The sequence below is a fragment of the Falco peregrinus genome, chromosome 2 (assembly GCF_023634155.1).
Source record: "Falco peregrinus isolate bFalPer1 chromosome 2, bFalPer1.pri, whole genome shotgun sequence".
Lineage (NCBI taxonomy): Eukaryota > Metazoa > Chordata > Aves > Falconiformes > Falconidae > Falco > Falco peregrinus.
This window is the reverse complement of record NC_073722.1, coordinates 26,800,204-26,814,846: the sequence shown is the minus strand read 5'-3', so window position 1 is coordinate 26,814,846 and position 14,643 is coordinate 26,800,204. Positions and strand designations below refer to the sequence as shown.

At 39.3% G+C, this 14,643-nt stretch overlaps 1 protein-coding gene across 2 annotated transcripts in view; it reads right to left on the bottom strand.

Annotated features, from left to right (window-relative positions):
- Window positions 1-3,308: 3,308 nt before the first annotated feature.
- Window positions 3,309-14,643, bottom strand: part of PDS5A (PDS5 cohesin associated factor A) — an 85,952-nt gene continuing 74,617 nt past the window's right edge. Inside the window, exons 30-34 of one of the 2 annotated variants that reach the window (XM_055796979.1) lie at window positions 10,113-10,258; window positions 8,806-8,911; window positions 6,320-6,672; window positions 5,100-5,250; window positions 3,309-4,516 (exon numbers count right to left, since the gene is read on the bottom strand). In XM_055796979.1, the coding sequence (XP_055652954.1) occupies window positions 4,481-4,516; window positions 5,100-5,250; window positions 6,320-6,672; window positions 8,806-8,911; window positions 10,113-10,258 (792 nt within the window). In that variant the 3' untranslated portion in view covers window positions 3,309-4,480. The remainder of the gene's footprint in view (window positions 4,517-5,099; window positions 5,251-6,319; window positions 6,673-8,805; window positions 8,912-10,112; window positions 10,259-14,643) is intronic. The other variant, XM_055796978.1, reaches the window with a different exon arrangement.

Sequence of the window (14,643 nt, the reverse complement as noted above, 5' to 3'; positions counted from 1 at the left end):
AGGAGGTTATCTGAACTGGAACCAGCCTGAAACGACCTTTTGCTGTGGTTCCACTCATTTCTTTACAAGCATCTGCAAATGCCAACAACTTGTTCATTTCCTTTCAGACTACAGAAAATAAGGCTGGGAACTTGCCTTGAGTGAGAGATGTTCCTACTTGGAATGTTAACGTATTCTAGTGATTCATGTTTGTGGAAGCAGTCATCCTGCAGGTCACCAGTGACTTGATGCTAAGGAATCTGATGTGAGCCATGGGACTGGCCACCTTCTTCTAGAAACAGCAGATCAGAGAGTGTGAGATCAAAGAGAGAAATTGGGTTGCTCACCCCCTTTCGTCTCTCATGTGGTAAAACTACAGGAATAAGAAATTTTGGATCTACTCTCCTGACCCGGGCTGTGCAGCAGGGAAGGGAGATGGCTGTGAGCCATCACCTCTGCTACTGCACCAGGACTTCCAGGTTCTCCTCCTGAGGAAGTCCAATCTTGTTTGCAACCTTCCAGGAACCAAGGCAAATGGATCGAGGGGACACCAGGCTAAAAAACTCTTTAAGGAATGAAAGCTGCTCTTGGCCTTTGAAGTTTAGGAATATTTTATCTTACTATTCGAGTTTCCCTCTGACCGTTTAAGTACCTGGAGTAGTCACCAGCAGGATGATTCCTTCCTTGTCAGAAATGTAAGCAGTGAAAGGCTTTGCGGGACCTATCAAGTGCTGCTGTACAGAAGGACTTGGCTAACTCCCGTTTAACACTTTGCTGCTCCCTATGCAAATGTGTTCCCGTGCTGAGATACAATTCCTTGGGCTGAGACCAGCTACTCTGTGACTAAAGCTCGGTTATCAACTATGCACACCTGCAGCCTGGCTGGCAAGTAGGCTCCATCGTCCAGCTTCTGTAGTTTGGGCTACTTCCTTGAGGGCCCGTTTGGGACTTGATTTCTGTGCACAAACCAACCAATAGAGTAATGGAGCACACACGCAAGCAAACTAGGATCCATATGGATGGTTTCTTAAAGCAGCAAATTTCCTGTGTATTGCAAATGCTTGGTAATCCCAAATCTTTTCAGATCTTTAGAGAGGCCAGTTCAGCTGTGACAGCCCCATCAGTTAACTTGAAACTCTAATGCCAGTCTGAAGTTGAACTTGGTTCAACAACATATGCCAAGTATCTAATGGCTGGAAGTATGTTTTAGGTAAGTATCAATTCTAGAACTTAAAGGCTTGTCAGCACGTGCAGAGAAGATTTGTAATGCATATTATTTTCCTGTTTAAGATTGCTCTAGGGAACATTAATTGTCTAAAACAACTATTCAGATTTGATTTTGTTAAGTGGTAAAGGCTTAATTTGGTGCGTTACAAAGCAAGTTCTCAGAACCGCCTTCCTGTCTTACTGTTACAAAAGCTGTGCAGTCCAGGCATCAGAGGACACAAAGGAACAGAAATAAATGTATGTCTGCTAAGAAACAAAGCCACACTTTTATGAGGATGGGAACTTAAAGATGGTGAGAACTTAGCTCTAACTATGTAACAGAATGTGAAACCTCAGCACCTTTAAATCCTACACTGGATAAAAAGCCATAAAGACTGGGTTTCACCTGGCTTCCTTTTATTCTTTATCACACATTAACAAGTGAAAAACTCTGAGCACCACTTTTCTTATTACAATGAAAGAATTCCCATTCTTACATAAAATACTCAAAACCTCACATATAGCCAAGTACGAACACCCACCTTTCTCTGGAATAATTTGCCCTCAATTCCGGTTTTATACTGATTACTTTTTAATAGATCTTATCTTTAAAGCCTAAGAAGAAGTACTAGCAATGCATAAATTTATATATATATAAAAATCATGCCTGCAATTCCCTGTATTTGTTATAAAGGCTGACGGTTCCAACTACTTGCTAGCACAAGCAAGACTGCTGTAATGACCCCCGGCCTTAGGGGATACTGTTCTTCCAGAAAGATGTCCATCCTGAGATAACTCTGAGCTGTGCCATGGGTGCTCTCAGGGCGCTGGTGGGGGAGCGGTGGGGGATAGGCATGGAAGTGCTGTAGGTAGCCTCATCTGGGGCAAGTTCTGAAAAGAAACCAGCAGGCCACCGCCAGCAGGCCTCTCCTATAGCCTGTACACTGCATTTCTGCTCTTTCTGTACACAGCCATTTACGCCCAGCATAACTCGCTACATGAATGTACTTATTTTCTTTGACTATACTGATAATCCACATACAGAAGTAACTCAGGTGCGCCCCTAAAAACTCTGAGCATGGCACTGAACCTCCAGAAATCCCTTCTAACCTAAATTATTCTGTGAGGATTCCCTGAGTAAGTTGATGTTTAAACCGATCCAAAAAGAAAGGGGGGGGGGGGCGGGGGGGAAAGACACACAATGGGACACCCCACAAACCCCCCCCACCAATTATGCACTTCACATCAATGCTTTTCACAACAATTCTGAATATTTGCAAGATCTGTCAAGTCCAGATTTCAAATCATTGTTAGAGGCACACCACGAGGTACCAGAGATCATTTCCAAAAGAGACTTTCTTTTTTAGGTAGCACCTAAAAACTTTTAACAAAAACATTTTAAAATTGGTTTAAACCAGAATACTGTAACTTTTGTGTGTGGGAAGTACTGGACCACAGCACTAAAAAGAAACTGCATTATGATCAGTAAATCCATCTTGTGAAATTATTTCAGTTTTAGAAATCAAAACCCTGACAGATGTGTAATTAAATGCTTTTAAAATCTCCCAGTCTTCCTTTGTCAAAAGCATTTCAAATCCTTCAAGTCAAACCATCACAGACTGCTTTAGAAAAGTTGCATATACTGCTTCATGAAGAGTCTGGTTTTCTCTGTTACAGCGGAAAAATAACTGTAACACCACTAAACACTCAATAGAGTTAGCCATTGTTTAACAGCACACAGCCGCGCCCTACACATTTTAGGAGAGCAACTAATCCTTCACTGAGGTCAACAGCATCCAGCTCTTCTACAATGAATCAAGGGATTTCAAAACAATTTGCAGAAGAGAAAAGGGGAATTGAGGCACAGGGAACAAAGTGAACTGTTCACCTTCACTCTGCTGACCAACCTCCTTCTTCCCATGTAACTTCACGAGATAAAGCACTGTAACTTCACCTAAAAAACCTTATCTTTTAAACTATGGAACTGTCTGCAGTAAAACATCTTAAAACTTCTTTGCTCAATACCCTATATCTATGAACACCCAAGACCATGCACAGATATAGCAAGTAGTTTTCTGTGAAAGAAAAAAAAAAGAAAAAAAAAAAAAAAAAAGACTGCCACATGACACCTAGAAGCGTTTATTTTATGCAACAAACTTAAATATGATCGTGTGTACATAAAAGTGTACACTGTATCTATGCTGAACAATGCCAGGAAACATAATATTGATGCAACAATCTTCTAAAAGAAACATTAAAAAATGAGCCTGGACAGGAAGACAAAATGCAAAACAGACTTACTTCCAATCAGCACAATGCTTAAAATTGAGAGCAATCCTAAACATTTCCAACTTTCCTTACAAAGCTGCCAAAGTCCAACTATTTTTAAAAATTGATTTTTTTTTTTCTTTACATCAATAATAAAAATCTGGTGACAAACATTATAAAATCAAATGCTGGACTGTCTTTACTCCTGTAAAATTTAGAATATTCCAACAGAACCGCAGGAGTAAAAACACTTAAAAGTGATATATGTTTTTATAAAACAAACATCAATATGTACATTTATTGCAAATTATATTAAACTAAAACGGAGGGAAAATTAAAAATGAAATGTCTACTTGCGAATTAATAATAATTTTAAATGATTACTTTCCCACTCTGATAAAAATCAGAAAGCAACATTTATAAAATTGCCACCACATGACTTTTCATAGCAGGGAACTGAAATCTGTACATCTTATTTTTGCAGAAAAGTAGGCAGGCAGAAAGAATTATACATAAAACAGTCTCCAAAAGTAAAGCAAAAAGACTTTTTGTGGGTTTTTTTTTTTTCCTCTAGTCTTGTTTAAAATCCATTCAGTAGACTTCTACTTTTTCTGTGAAACATGGGAAATACCTGGCTCTAGGATCATGAATTTTCAATGTCAGTGTAAGGACCTCCTCTGACTTTCTTTAAAATAAAAAATGCAGCATGGAAATTAATGGTGTAAATACACTTTTAAACTCCAGAATGCAGGAACTGGAACCAAGTGTTAAGCAATTTGCTTAATTATTGACTTTTCATAAAAAAAGTCTCTGGGGAAATAAGTACAGATGCTTTTAGCCTCTTTCTCAAGAGTTTCTGCTTTACATTTCCATTGAGAAGGATTAATTTTGTGTGAAAGGGAAGCATAGTTTTCCTTCTGGTTTCAGAGCTGAAAGCTGTTGTGTTTTGAAGTAATTTCAGTTCCTGTACAGGAAATTTCTGAATCCTAGTTTTTGCAGAAGCTTGGAGCATGCCTTTATTTGGCCTTCATTTCCTCCCTTTTCGAGCAAGTTTTCTTTTTACCTTTTTTGGGGGAAAAAGGAAATAGAAGTTAATTGTGAGGACATGGAAATTACAATTGATTCTGAATCAAAATCCTACCTATATTGTTCACATTTTAGCTTTTGCACTCTTTACACTGTGATTCTTCCCACTCCATCTTTTATCTACTCAGCAATTACATAATTAATTGAATATTTCTGAATTTCCTTACTGTATAGCACAACTTCCTGATAAACTAGGAAATACACAAGTTGAATAACAATAATTTCATCACCGAGTAATGTTTTTTCAGCATAAAGAAATACATTTATCCATAGCTTTCACTTGAAACAGAGTAAGAATGGTAACTTGTTCTAATTAACTATTTAATTACACAGGTTTATAAAATTAGCCTGTCTTACTTAAGAACAAGCACTACTTCAAATGTTTTTCAAATATTTACAGTAACTTGTACATGTCTGCTTAAGAGGAAAAAAAATATCCTTTCAGACACGGCTATTTTTACATACATTTCTCTGGAAGACAGACACATTTTTTTTGATTCCTTGCTGTATAAGCGACAATAGAAAAAACAGAATTGTCCTATATAAGATGCCTGCTACACCTTAAGGAAGCCTCCCTCTGCTATCTCTGTATCCTCAGTATCTTCCTGGCTGCTCCCACAGGCCTTAAAAAGATCCATTGCATTTTGGGAATATTCTGGACTTGACTCTATCTCCAACAGTGAATCTCCATCACTTCCAAGCACCTGGCTTCTGAAAAATGTTAACAATGTTTTGGTATTTTTTTCCAAGAAACACTGAGGTATTACATATTTTCAAGAAGCTATCTGATACAGGTTGCTTATTGAAGGCTATGGATAGTGCAATTTGTTATGAAGACTCAAAGAAATCTGATGTATAAAACAAGCATTGCAATGCAGCATACAACTACTACTGTCTTGAAAGACTGCACAATTTACTGGTGTACGAATCTTGCTGTGAGAGGAAAAGGTAATTCTTTTTGATTGAAGTTCTCTGCAAGATCTTCAATTTACAAAATCTCTTGAAAGAGACCATTTCACTGATTCTTTCTTCCTTTAAATCCATTTGAGAGTCCTTCTAGCACACTGGCTTGCTGACCTTATCTTATAGCTCTACAATTTTGGACACTTCTGCATTAAAATTATTATTGTATCAGATTCAGCTAAACAAATTTCTCAGTGTTTATGTGCATTTGTGGTTTGTTTATATTGCAAATAAAATCAACACACTGAAACACTAAAGAAAAATAAATCATCATCCAAGAGCTGTTTTGTAGTTTACACAGTTCCAAATTCTCCTTTTGATTTACTTAAAACATATATTGAAATACTGTTAATATTAAACAAGCATAAACCCAAAATATCAGAAAAGAATTACAGCTGGAATTACAATTTGTTCTGTTCATTAAAGATGGTCAATTTTCAAGCCTTTATTATAAATGAACTGAAGCGGAGCAGAGCACCCAAATTCCAGTGTACCTGGCATAAATGAATGCACCGAAACACCTTCAACTCTTGGTTCTTTTACGTAGCCATGCTAGTAAAATACAATTTGGTGAAAACAGGCTAGATTATCCTGTTCTGACCAAGTAAATTCATCTCTCCAATTCCAGCTGCCCTGGTACTTACTTTGAAAAACAGAACACAACACAATATATGTCGGACCATGGTGTTTATAAATCACTGTGGTTTAGTCGTGCCCTTTAACTATGTTAGATCTGCTATACTTGTAAATTCAGGATTTATCTTGACACAGGAAAGGCCCACCTGACCCATGCATTTTATTATTTATTTATTCTTACCTTTGTAGATCAATTTGCCTCTGTGCTGCTGCAGGCTTTTTTGCTGTGTCTTGCTGTTTTGGTGCTTTGGCATTACCTGCCTCTAAACTCCCTGGACTTTCTTGACTGACTGCTGCCCTTTTCCTTCCCCTGACAGGTGGTTTATTTGTTTCCTCATTTTTTGCAGTGGTACCCTGAGGTTCAGGTTTGGGTGGACGCCCTCTCCTGGTTTTTGCTGCGAGTGATGGTCCTGTTTCATCTACATTTTTTTCTTCTGTTTTTTGATGAATATTCTCAGTTCCAGATGCTGTTGCTGTTCTTTTTTTCCCTCGTTCAGTGCTGTTTCCTTGTGTAGCCTGATCAGAATTAATCTCCTAGAAAATAAAAATATTGAATGTGAAGAAAAAAAGAGATTCCTAAAGGCAAACTCAAATTGTTACCTCCCTCCGACAGAAACATAACCTTATCAAACAGTATGTGTTCTTATAAAAATACATCACATGGTCTTAGACCTAGTAAAAAGTTTTACTAAATGGGATTTCAGACATCAACCTTGCAAAAAGATTTTCTACATTGGGTATAACATTAATATCTGCACCCAATGTATCTAAAGTTGCTTAAAAGTGAGATTACAGTAAAACTAATAAAACTCAGCCACTTCCATGACTGTTCATCTGGACAAGCTCTTTTTACTGCCTCTTTAACAACTGACAGGAGAGAACTGAGGAGCAAGAGTAATGATTCTGGTACAGCAAATGATTTTTACTTCAATACATGCACATTTTTTTTTTTTTATTTTATTTTTTTTAGCTATTCCTAAGAAATTTACAGGTAAACTACAAAGCTTTTTTGAAGATTTATTTCATAAATGCTTTGCCTAACTTCTCTAACTTTTCAGAAGAACCCTACTTTGGGGAAATAGAACCAAAAAAGGAATCACACATTGAAAGTCGGGGAAGATTTTTTTCTTCTTCATTAACTTACAGGTGTGAATATCACATGGATGTTGTGTTTTAAAAGATTAAGAAAGAGATGTGATGATACAAATCCAAAACACCTGCTTATTACTCCGATTTCACCTAATCAAAAAAGACTGAGTAGACACATAACTTCTTAAAACATGTACAGCATGAACCATTTATGTATCCCCACAATCATTACAAAAATCTATTTTTAATTTTAGAATCACAGAATCATCTAGGTTGGAACTGACTTCTGGAAATCATCTGGTCAAACCTTCTGTTGAAAGCAGGGCCTCGGGTTATCCAGGGCCCCTGACAAGCCAAGCCGTGAACAGCGACATTCCACCACTTTTCTGAGCAACCTATTCCAGTCTTTAATTTTCCTCACAATGCAGATTTAAAAAAAAATTTTTGCTTGCATCCAGATGGAATTTCCCCTGAAGTAACTTCTGCCTGTAGCCTTCTGTCCTGTCACCATGCAGCCTTGAGAAAAAGAGTACTTCAATCTTCTCCACAAATACCTTTCAGATATTGAAAGACTGATTAGATTCCCCCAAGGCTTCTACCCTATAGGCTGAAGAAACCCAAGTCTTTCAACCTTTCTTCATACGACAACTCCTCTAAGCCTTTAAATCATCTTGGCCACCCTCTGCAAAGCTCTCTCCAGTTTTTCAATCTGTGTTGAACTGGGCAGGACACAGTATTCTGGACTCAGTATTCCAGGTTAGCCTAATGAATGCCAAATAGGGTGGAATAATCACATCCCTCAATCTGCTTGCTATACTCTTGCTGATTGCAGCCCAGGGCCCAGCTTGCCCTCACTGCTGCCAAGGCATGCTGCTGATTCATGCTCCACTGGTTGTCCACCGTGATGGTCCCCCCATGTCCTTGTCAGCCGGCCTACACCCCAGCCAGGCAGATTCCAGCACACTGTACTGTTGCTTAAGTTTAATCTACCCCAGATGCAGGACTTCACATTTACCTTTGTTAAACTACATGCAACTGTTATGCTTTAGAAGTTGAAAAATCATGATGATTTATGCATGATCTTCTCTGTCTCTAATGGAAAGGGGGAAAGCATTAACAATCCTCAAAGTTTAAATAATACTTCAGTTGTGACACAATCCAAAAGTCAGATACATATTTCATGCTAAAGGACCGCTTGAAATTTTCCCGGCAGTATCTTCAGTTAAAGCTACAGGTGTCAGCCTTCACTCTGAATCACAGCCTTACTGTTATTTATACTGGAAAACACAGAATAAAGGTGGGAATCTTTTAAAAACAAGAAGGAAGTCCCTTCCAGTTTGCCTGTGCTATTTTTGAGCACGTGAGCTCTATTAATTACTCTGGATAAAATAAACAGTAGTTTTGAAAATAATGGGTCTAGAATGGTCTAGAAAATATTGGGCTAGGAAAGTGATATAACTACTTGAAATGAAATCAGACATTACCAGTTCCTCAGAGACCACCTGCACTGATGCACGCTGAATAAACGTCCAATGCCAAGCTTATTAGAGATACAGTCCATAAAATCCCCAGACGTACCTTGTTTTTCACAGGTTCTGTCTTTGCTGGTGTGACTGAAATAATCCTTACAGGATTTTCATCATTTTCACTGACTCCAGTTTCTGATATATCCGAACTTTGTTCCCTGGTAGCATAATTGAAGACAAAATAAAACCAAAATATACAGAACAGCAGAAGAAAAATGTCTGCAATTATTTTAAAAATAATAAAAAAAAACCAACACAGGCTGAATTATAAAGAGTTGAATTTGCCCGAGTCCACACTTACATCTTCTTTCTGAGAACTGGGAAAGATCTGAAAGGTGTTGGCTTGTCACTGAGCCAAATCCCTTATCACAGACACAATGCCATTATGATTCTTTTTGCAAACTTAAGACCAATGCTCTAAACAAGGCTGTGTTCTTTTTCCCTGATAGAAAAAGCCCACACTGGCAAAGGTAGCAAAGAAAAATAAAGACCAGCAATGCTCAAGCTTCATGTTAATTTACACAAGCATACAATTATTTTAAAAACAAAATAGTTAAAGAAATAAATAAACAAGATTATTACAGCAGGTATCATGCACACTTACAACACAAATTCTGAACTGAATTAGGCTGCTCTTCAGCCTTATGAATTGTAGCAATGACAGGTGACTTTCTCTACTTCCCTCAACCCTTTCTCTTAGCCAGTTAATCAATTCCAAAATAAATTATACAATCTTAAAATTTGAAAGTGTAAACTGTTTCTCCAGACTGAAGACAAATCTAAAAACTCTGGATCCACACAAAATTGACACTTACTAAAAGAAAGACCGAATACTACAATCATATGTTGCATCTCTCCACTGAGATCCTGGTCCTCTTCAGCAAGCTTGTTCTTAATATTAAATAGGTCAGAATATTTCATCTACATCAAAAATGTTTCTTGTTACCAATTAGGATTAATCCTAATTTATACATCAAAAATGTGTGAGTTGCAAAAATCTGTTTAGTATTAATTATGGCTGGTCTCTTCAATTGATACATTTTCTGATGTAAAAATATTATGAATGTTAATGACCAAAATTTCAGACAGTATAGTGTCTCTTCTGTTGTGTTTTATGTAATTACACACAGGCCACACCTAAACACTGTACTGAATGTTTTTCTACTAAAAAAAAAAAACAAAACAAAAAGCAAAGATGGAGATTTTACCTATAGAGAACTACTGTATTTTTTTGAAGTAGATAAGACACTCTTCAAACACACAGGCACGCACATCAAAGCATGTCCTGTCCTAAAACACGCAAGCACACTGCAGAACATGAAGTAAAAAGGCGACAAAAGAAATTTCAAACTCCTGTACCGTGATCTGTTTCCTGCAGAAGAGCTCAGCTCAGAGTTTACACTGATATTACTTCCAGTCTCTGATCCTGTAGTTCTAATATATGGTCTCCTTCCAGTTGCAGATAATGGTTTGTTTACCGTACCTAATACACCAGTTGGTTTTGGCTAGAAGAAAATGTTTAAATATTAAAAAATAGGTACTTCAGACACATATTTAGTTTTTAAAATATTTTCTTAAGTATTTTAATATACTTTTTCTCGATTAACAGTCTCAGTCATGACGTCATTGGTCTAGAGCTACAGACCTCATCTCTACTTAAAAAACAGTCTACTCTACTTTTATTTCTTATAATTTAACAGCACTTCACCCATTGCCTTGCTCTCTCTCATGCTTTGAAGACTCAACAGCTCTAGAAGTCTCAACAAAAGCCAGAATGTTGGTAATGTTAGAGGACTGAAAGGATGTGGCGATTTTCTTTCAGTCTCAACATAGTTGAGAGCCTCTTGGTAAGGATGAAGACGACAGTAAATAAAGCAGATGATGTAGTGGGAGTCTACCATCAACCACCCAGCCAGGATGACACCACCAATGAATTATTCTACAAGGAATTAAGGGATCTCTCTAGATAACTGCCCTTGTCCTTATGGGTGACTTTAACACCCCAGACATCAGCTGGGAATATCGTACAGTGGAGACAAACAGGTCCAAGAAATTTCTGAACCATGTTGAAGGTAACTTCTTGGTGTAGGTACTAAGGGAGCCCACTAGGAAAGATGCCCTCCTAGATTTGTTTTTTGTGAACAGAGAAGGACTTGTGAAGTGGTGATTGGTGACTGTTCTTGGTCACAGTGACCACGTAATAGTTGAGTTTCAAACTGTTGGCAACAGGAGAAAAACTGCCAACAAAACTTCAAGCCTGCATATGGGGAGAGCAAACTTGGGGCTACTGAAGCCCATCATTGCTTCCCTGGGACCCCCAGAGTGCTGCATTGGAAGACCATGACTGAGGGGACGATAAACTCCCAGCTGACCCTGAACTTGTTTGTGACTTGCTGCTCCAGCTGGATGCACATAAATTTATGGGGCCTGATGGGATTCATCCCGGGGTACTGAATGAGCTGGCTGATGTCACTGTGGGACCTCCCTCCATTCTTTTTCAATGGCCTTGGGAGTCTGGAGAGGTCCCAGTCAATTGGAAGCTGGCAAATGTTCCCCAGTTTTCAAGAAGGGTAAGAAGGAAGACTCTGGTAATGACAGGCCTGTCAGTCTCATTTCAGTGCCTGGTAAAACTATGGAGAAGGTTATTCTGGGAGTTACAGAAAAACACTTGAGACACAATGCAGTCATTGGTCATAGCCAGCACAGGTTTACAACGTGAAAGTCATGCTTAACCAACTTAATTTTCTTTTATGACAAGGTCACCCATCTAGCTGGCCAAAGGAAACCAGCAGACATGGTGGTTTTGGATTTTAGCAAAGCTTTTGACACGGCCTCTCACAGTATCCTTCTGGACAGTTCATCCAGCACACAGCTAGACAAGTCCGTAGTATGTTGGGTGAGCAACTGGCTGACAGGTCAGGCTCAAAGGGTTATAGTAAATGGGGTTACATCAGGCTGGTAGTCAGTCACCAGTGGGGTTCCCCAAGGCTCAATTTTAGGGCCAGTGCTCTTTTAATATTTTTATAAATGATCTAGCTGCAGGAGTTGAATGTACATTAAATAAGTTTGCTGATGATACTAAACTAGGAGGAGCTGTGGACTCACTTGAGGGTAGAGAAGCCTTACAGAGGTATCTGCATAGACCAGAGAGTTGGAAAATCACCAATCATATGAAATTTAACAAGAGCAAGTGCCTGATTCTCCACCTGCGACAGGGTAATCCTGGTTACACATACAAACTGGGGGATGAGAGGCTGGAGAGCAGTCCTCCAGAAAGAGATCTGAGGATCTGGGTTAATGGCAAGTTGAATATGAGTCAACAGTGTGCCCTGGCAGCCAAAAGGGTCAACTGTGTCTTGGGGTGCATCAAACACAGCATAACCAGCTGGTCAAGGGAGGTAACTGTCCCACTCTACACTGCACTGGTGCAGCCCCACCTCGAATACCATGTGCAGTTTTGGGTGCCTCAATATAAAAAGGACATCAGACTATTAAGAGTGTGTCCAAAAGAGGGTGACCAAGATGGTGAAAGGCTTTGAGGACAAACTTTACAAGGAATGGCTGAGGTCACTTGGTTTGTTCAGCCTGGAGAAGAAAAGGCTGAGGGGTGACCTCATCGCAGACTACAATCTCCTCAAGGGGGGCAGCGGAGGGGGAGGTGCTGTTCTCTCTCTGGTGACCAGCCGGGACATGAGAAAATGGTATGAAACTGCATCCGAAGTTCAGACTGGACATTGGGAAAAGGTTCTTCATTGAGAGGGTAATTGCTTACTGAAACGGTGCCCAGGGAAGTGGCTGCACAACCAAACCTGTCAGAGTTCAAGGAGCATCTGGAAGATGTTCTTAGTCATATGGTTTAGTTTTAAGTAATCCTCTGAGGAGCAGGGAGTTGGACTTTATGACCCTTAGGAGTCCCTTCCAACTTGAGATATTCAATGATTCTAACATCCTATAACTGCAAAGCAAAGCACCTCTGGGAAAGGCTTTCCAAAACGTAATGCAGAATTAGGTTCACTACAACATTAGGAAATGTGTACACTTTGATACAGAAAACTAGTGTAAAAATATTTAACACTATCTATTCTAGGGTCCTCTGATACAGCGATGGTATTTTAGAACTTGCTACGGCTGGTGCTCGTTGACTGATTTGGTCAGGCTGGGTAGGCAGCAGGAAGTTTTTTATTTTGTCTCTGGGGAGGAGTCAAAGAAGTTTTCATAACTGGTGTGTCACATTCTTCACGTAATTTTACATTTCCTCAGAGACCAAGCTAACTTATTAAGACATTCCCACAAGAAAAGTAATCCCCATGTGTGGAAATTATAAGGGAGCAGGCAGGAGAGAGATACCACAGATACTGGAAAACATCTGGCTAGCAAATAAAAAGAAAAAAAGCAATGATCTCAACAGGAATGGCCTGTTACTGAGCACATGTTCAGTAGCTGCATCATCCTAGTGCTAATACTGCACATTTATTTTAACGTATTATTCTTGTAATATTCTATTTGCTCAGTTTACCAAGTAACTCAATTTATTGCATGTCCAAAGAAGGGCAACAAAGCTGGTGAAGAGACTACATAACAGTTCTTATGAGGAGCAGCTGAGGGAGCTGGGATTGTTTAGTCTGCAGCGGAGGAGACTCAGGGGAGACCTTACTGCTCTCTACAGCTCCCTGAAAGGAGGCTGTGGTGAGGTGGGTGTCAGTCTCTTCTCCCAAGTAACAAGCGATAGGACAAAAGGAAATGGCCTCGAGTTGCACCAGGGGAAGTTTAGATTGGATATTGGGAAAAATTTCTTCACCAAAAGGGTGGACAAGCATTGAACAGAGAAATGGTTGCATCACCATCCCTGGAGGCATTTAAAAGATGTATAGATGTGGTGCTCAGGGACATGGTTTAGTGGTGGACTCTATAATCTTAAAGGTCTTTCCTAACCTAAACGATTCTATGATTCTGTATTCTATAAAAAGTGGGAAGCATTCGGCACAGCTAATAGGAGAGAGAAAAGTGTTTGTGAGAGAAAGGGCAGCCAGCAGGTTGCAAATTTCTGGCATCTACCTCCATTAAGAGATTGTGAAGGCAGAGCATGGGGAGGTTCAAAACCAGAGCAGATAAATTTGGGAACAAGTCCATAAGCAGATATCAAAACCAACAGGCACAGATGCAGAGTCTCGCATCCCATTATAAAAATTATGAATGCTGGGGGAATAAGAAGGGGCATGTACTGCAGAACATGGCTAGACTTGCACGCTCTCCCTAATCGTGTTGTATCGGTCCCTCTGAAAACACAGTATCAAGCCAAAAAAAAGGACCATTGTTCAGAGTCAGTGGGGTATCCTTGCACATCTGCATTTTCTGAAATGGAAGAAGGCAGAAAAAAGAAGCATGTGTCTGTGTCTTCTATTAGAGCGCGGAATAATGTTTGTCCTCTCAGAACATTGAAAATTAAATAAATAATACTAGCTTGGTATGGGACATCCCTCCTCCTCAAATCTAACTGTTTTAACAGAATTCAGGAGAGAAGCCTGTCTTACACCAGCAAGATTTTTTTAGTTAAGACATAACTTTAGTCTACATTGCTGAATGCCTTATCAAAAGAGAAATGTACTAAGTTTACATACCCAGCTAAACTTGTTTCAAATGCTTCATTCATTGTACTTGAATGTTGACAAAGGTGAAACAATTACGGCAGTAGACAGTACCACCTTCTGAGGATATTTAGAGCACCAGTCTGGTACTGGGCTGCTGCTAAAGGTGACTGTCTTCCATCTGCCTCCTCCCTCTCTAACGTAACTCCAACCCAGCTCACCGAGTAGCATCCAAGCTGGTGTCACACGGTGAACATGAAGTAAGGAGAGGCAGGATTCTGCCAACTGAGCAAACCTCACCCGTA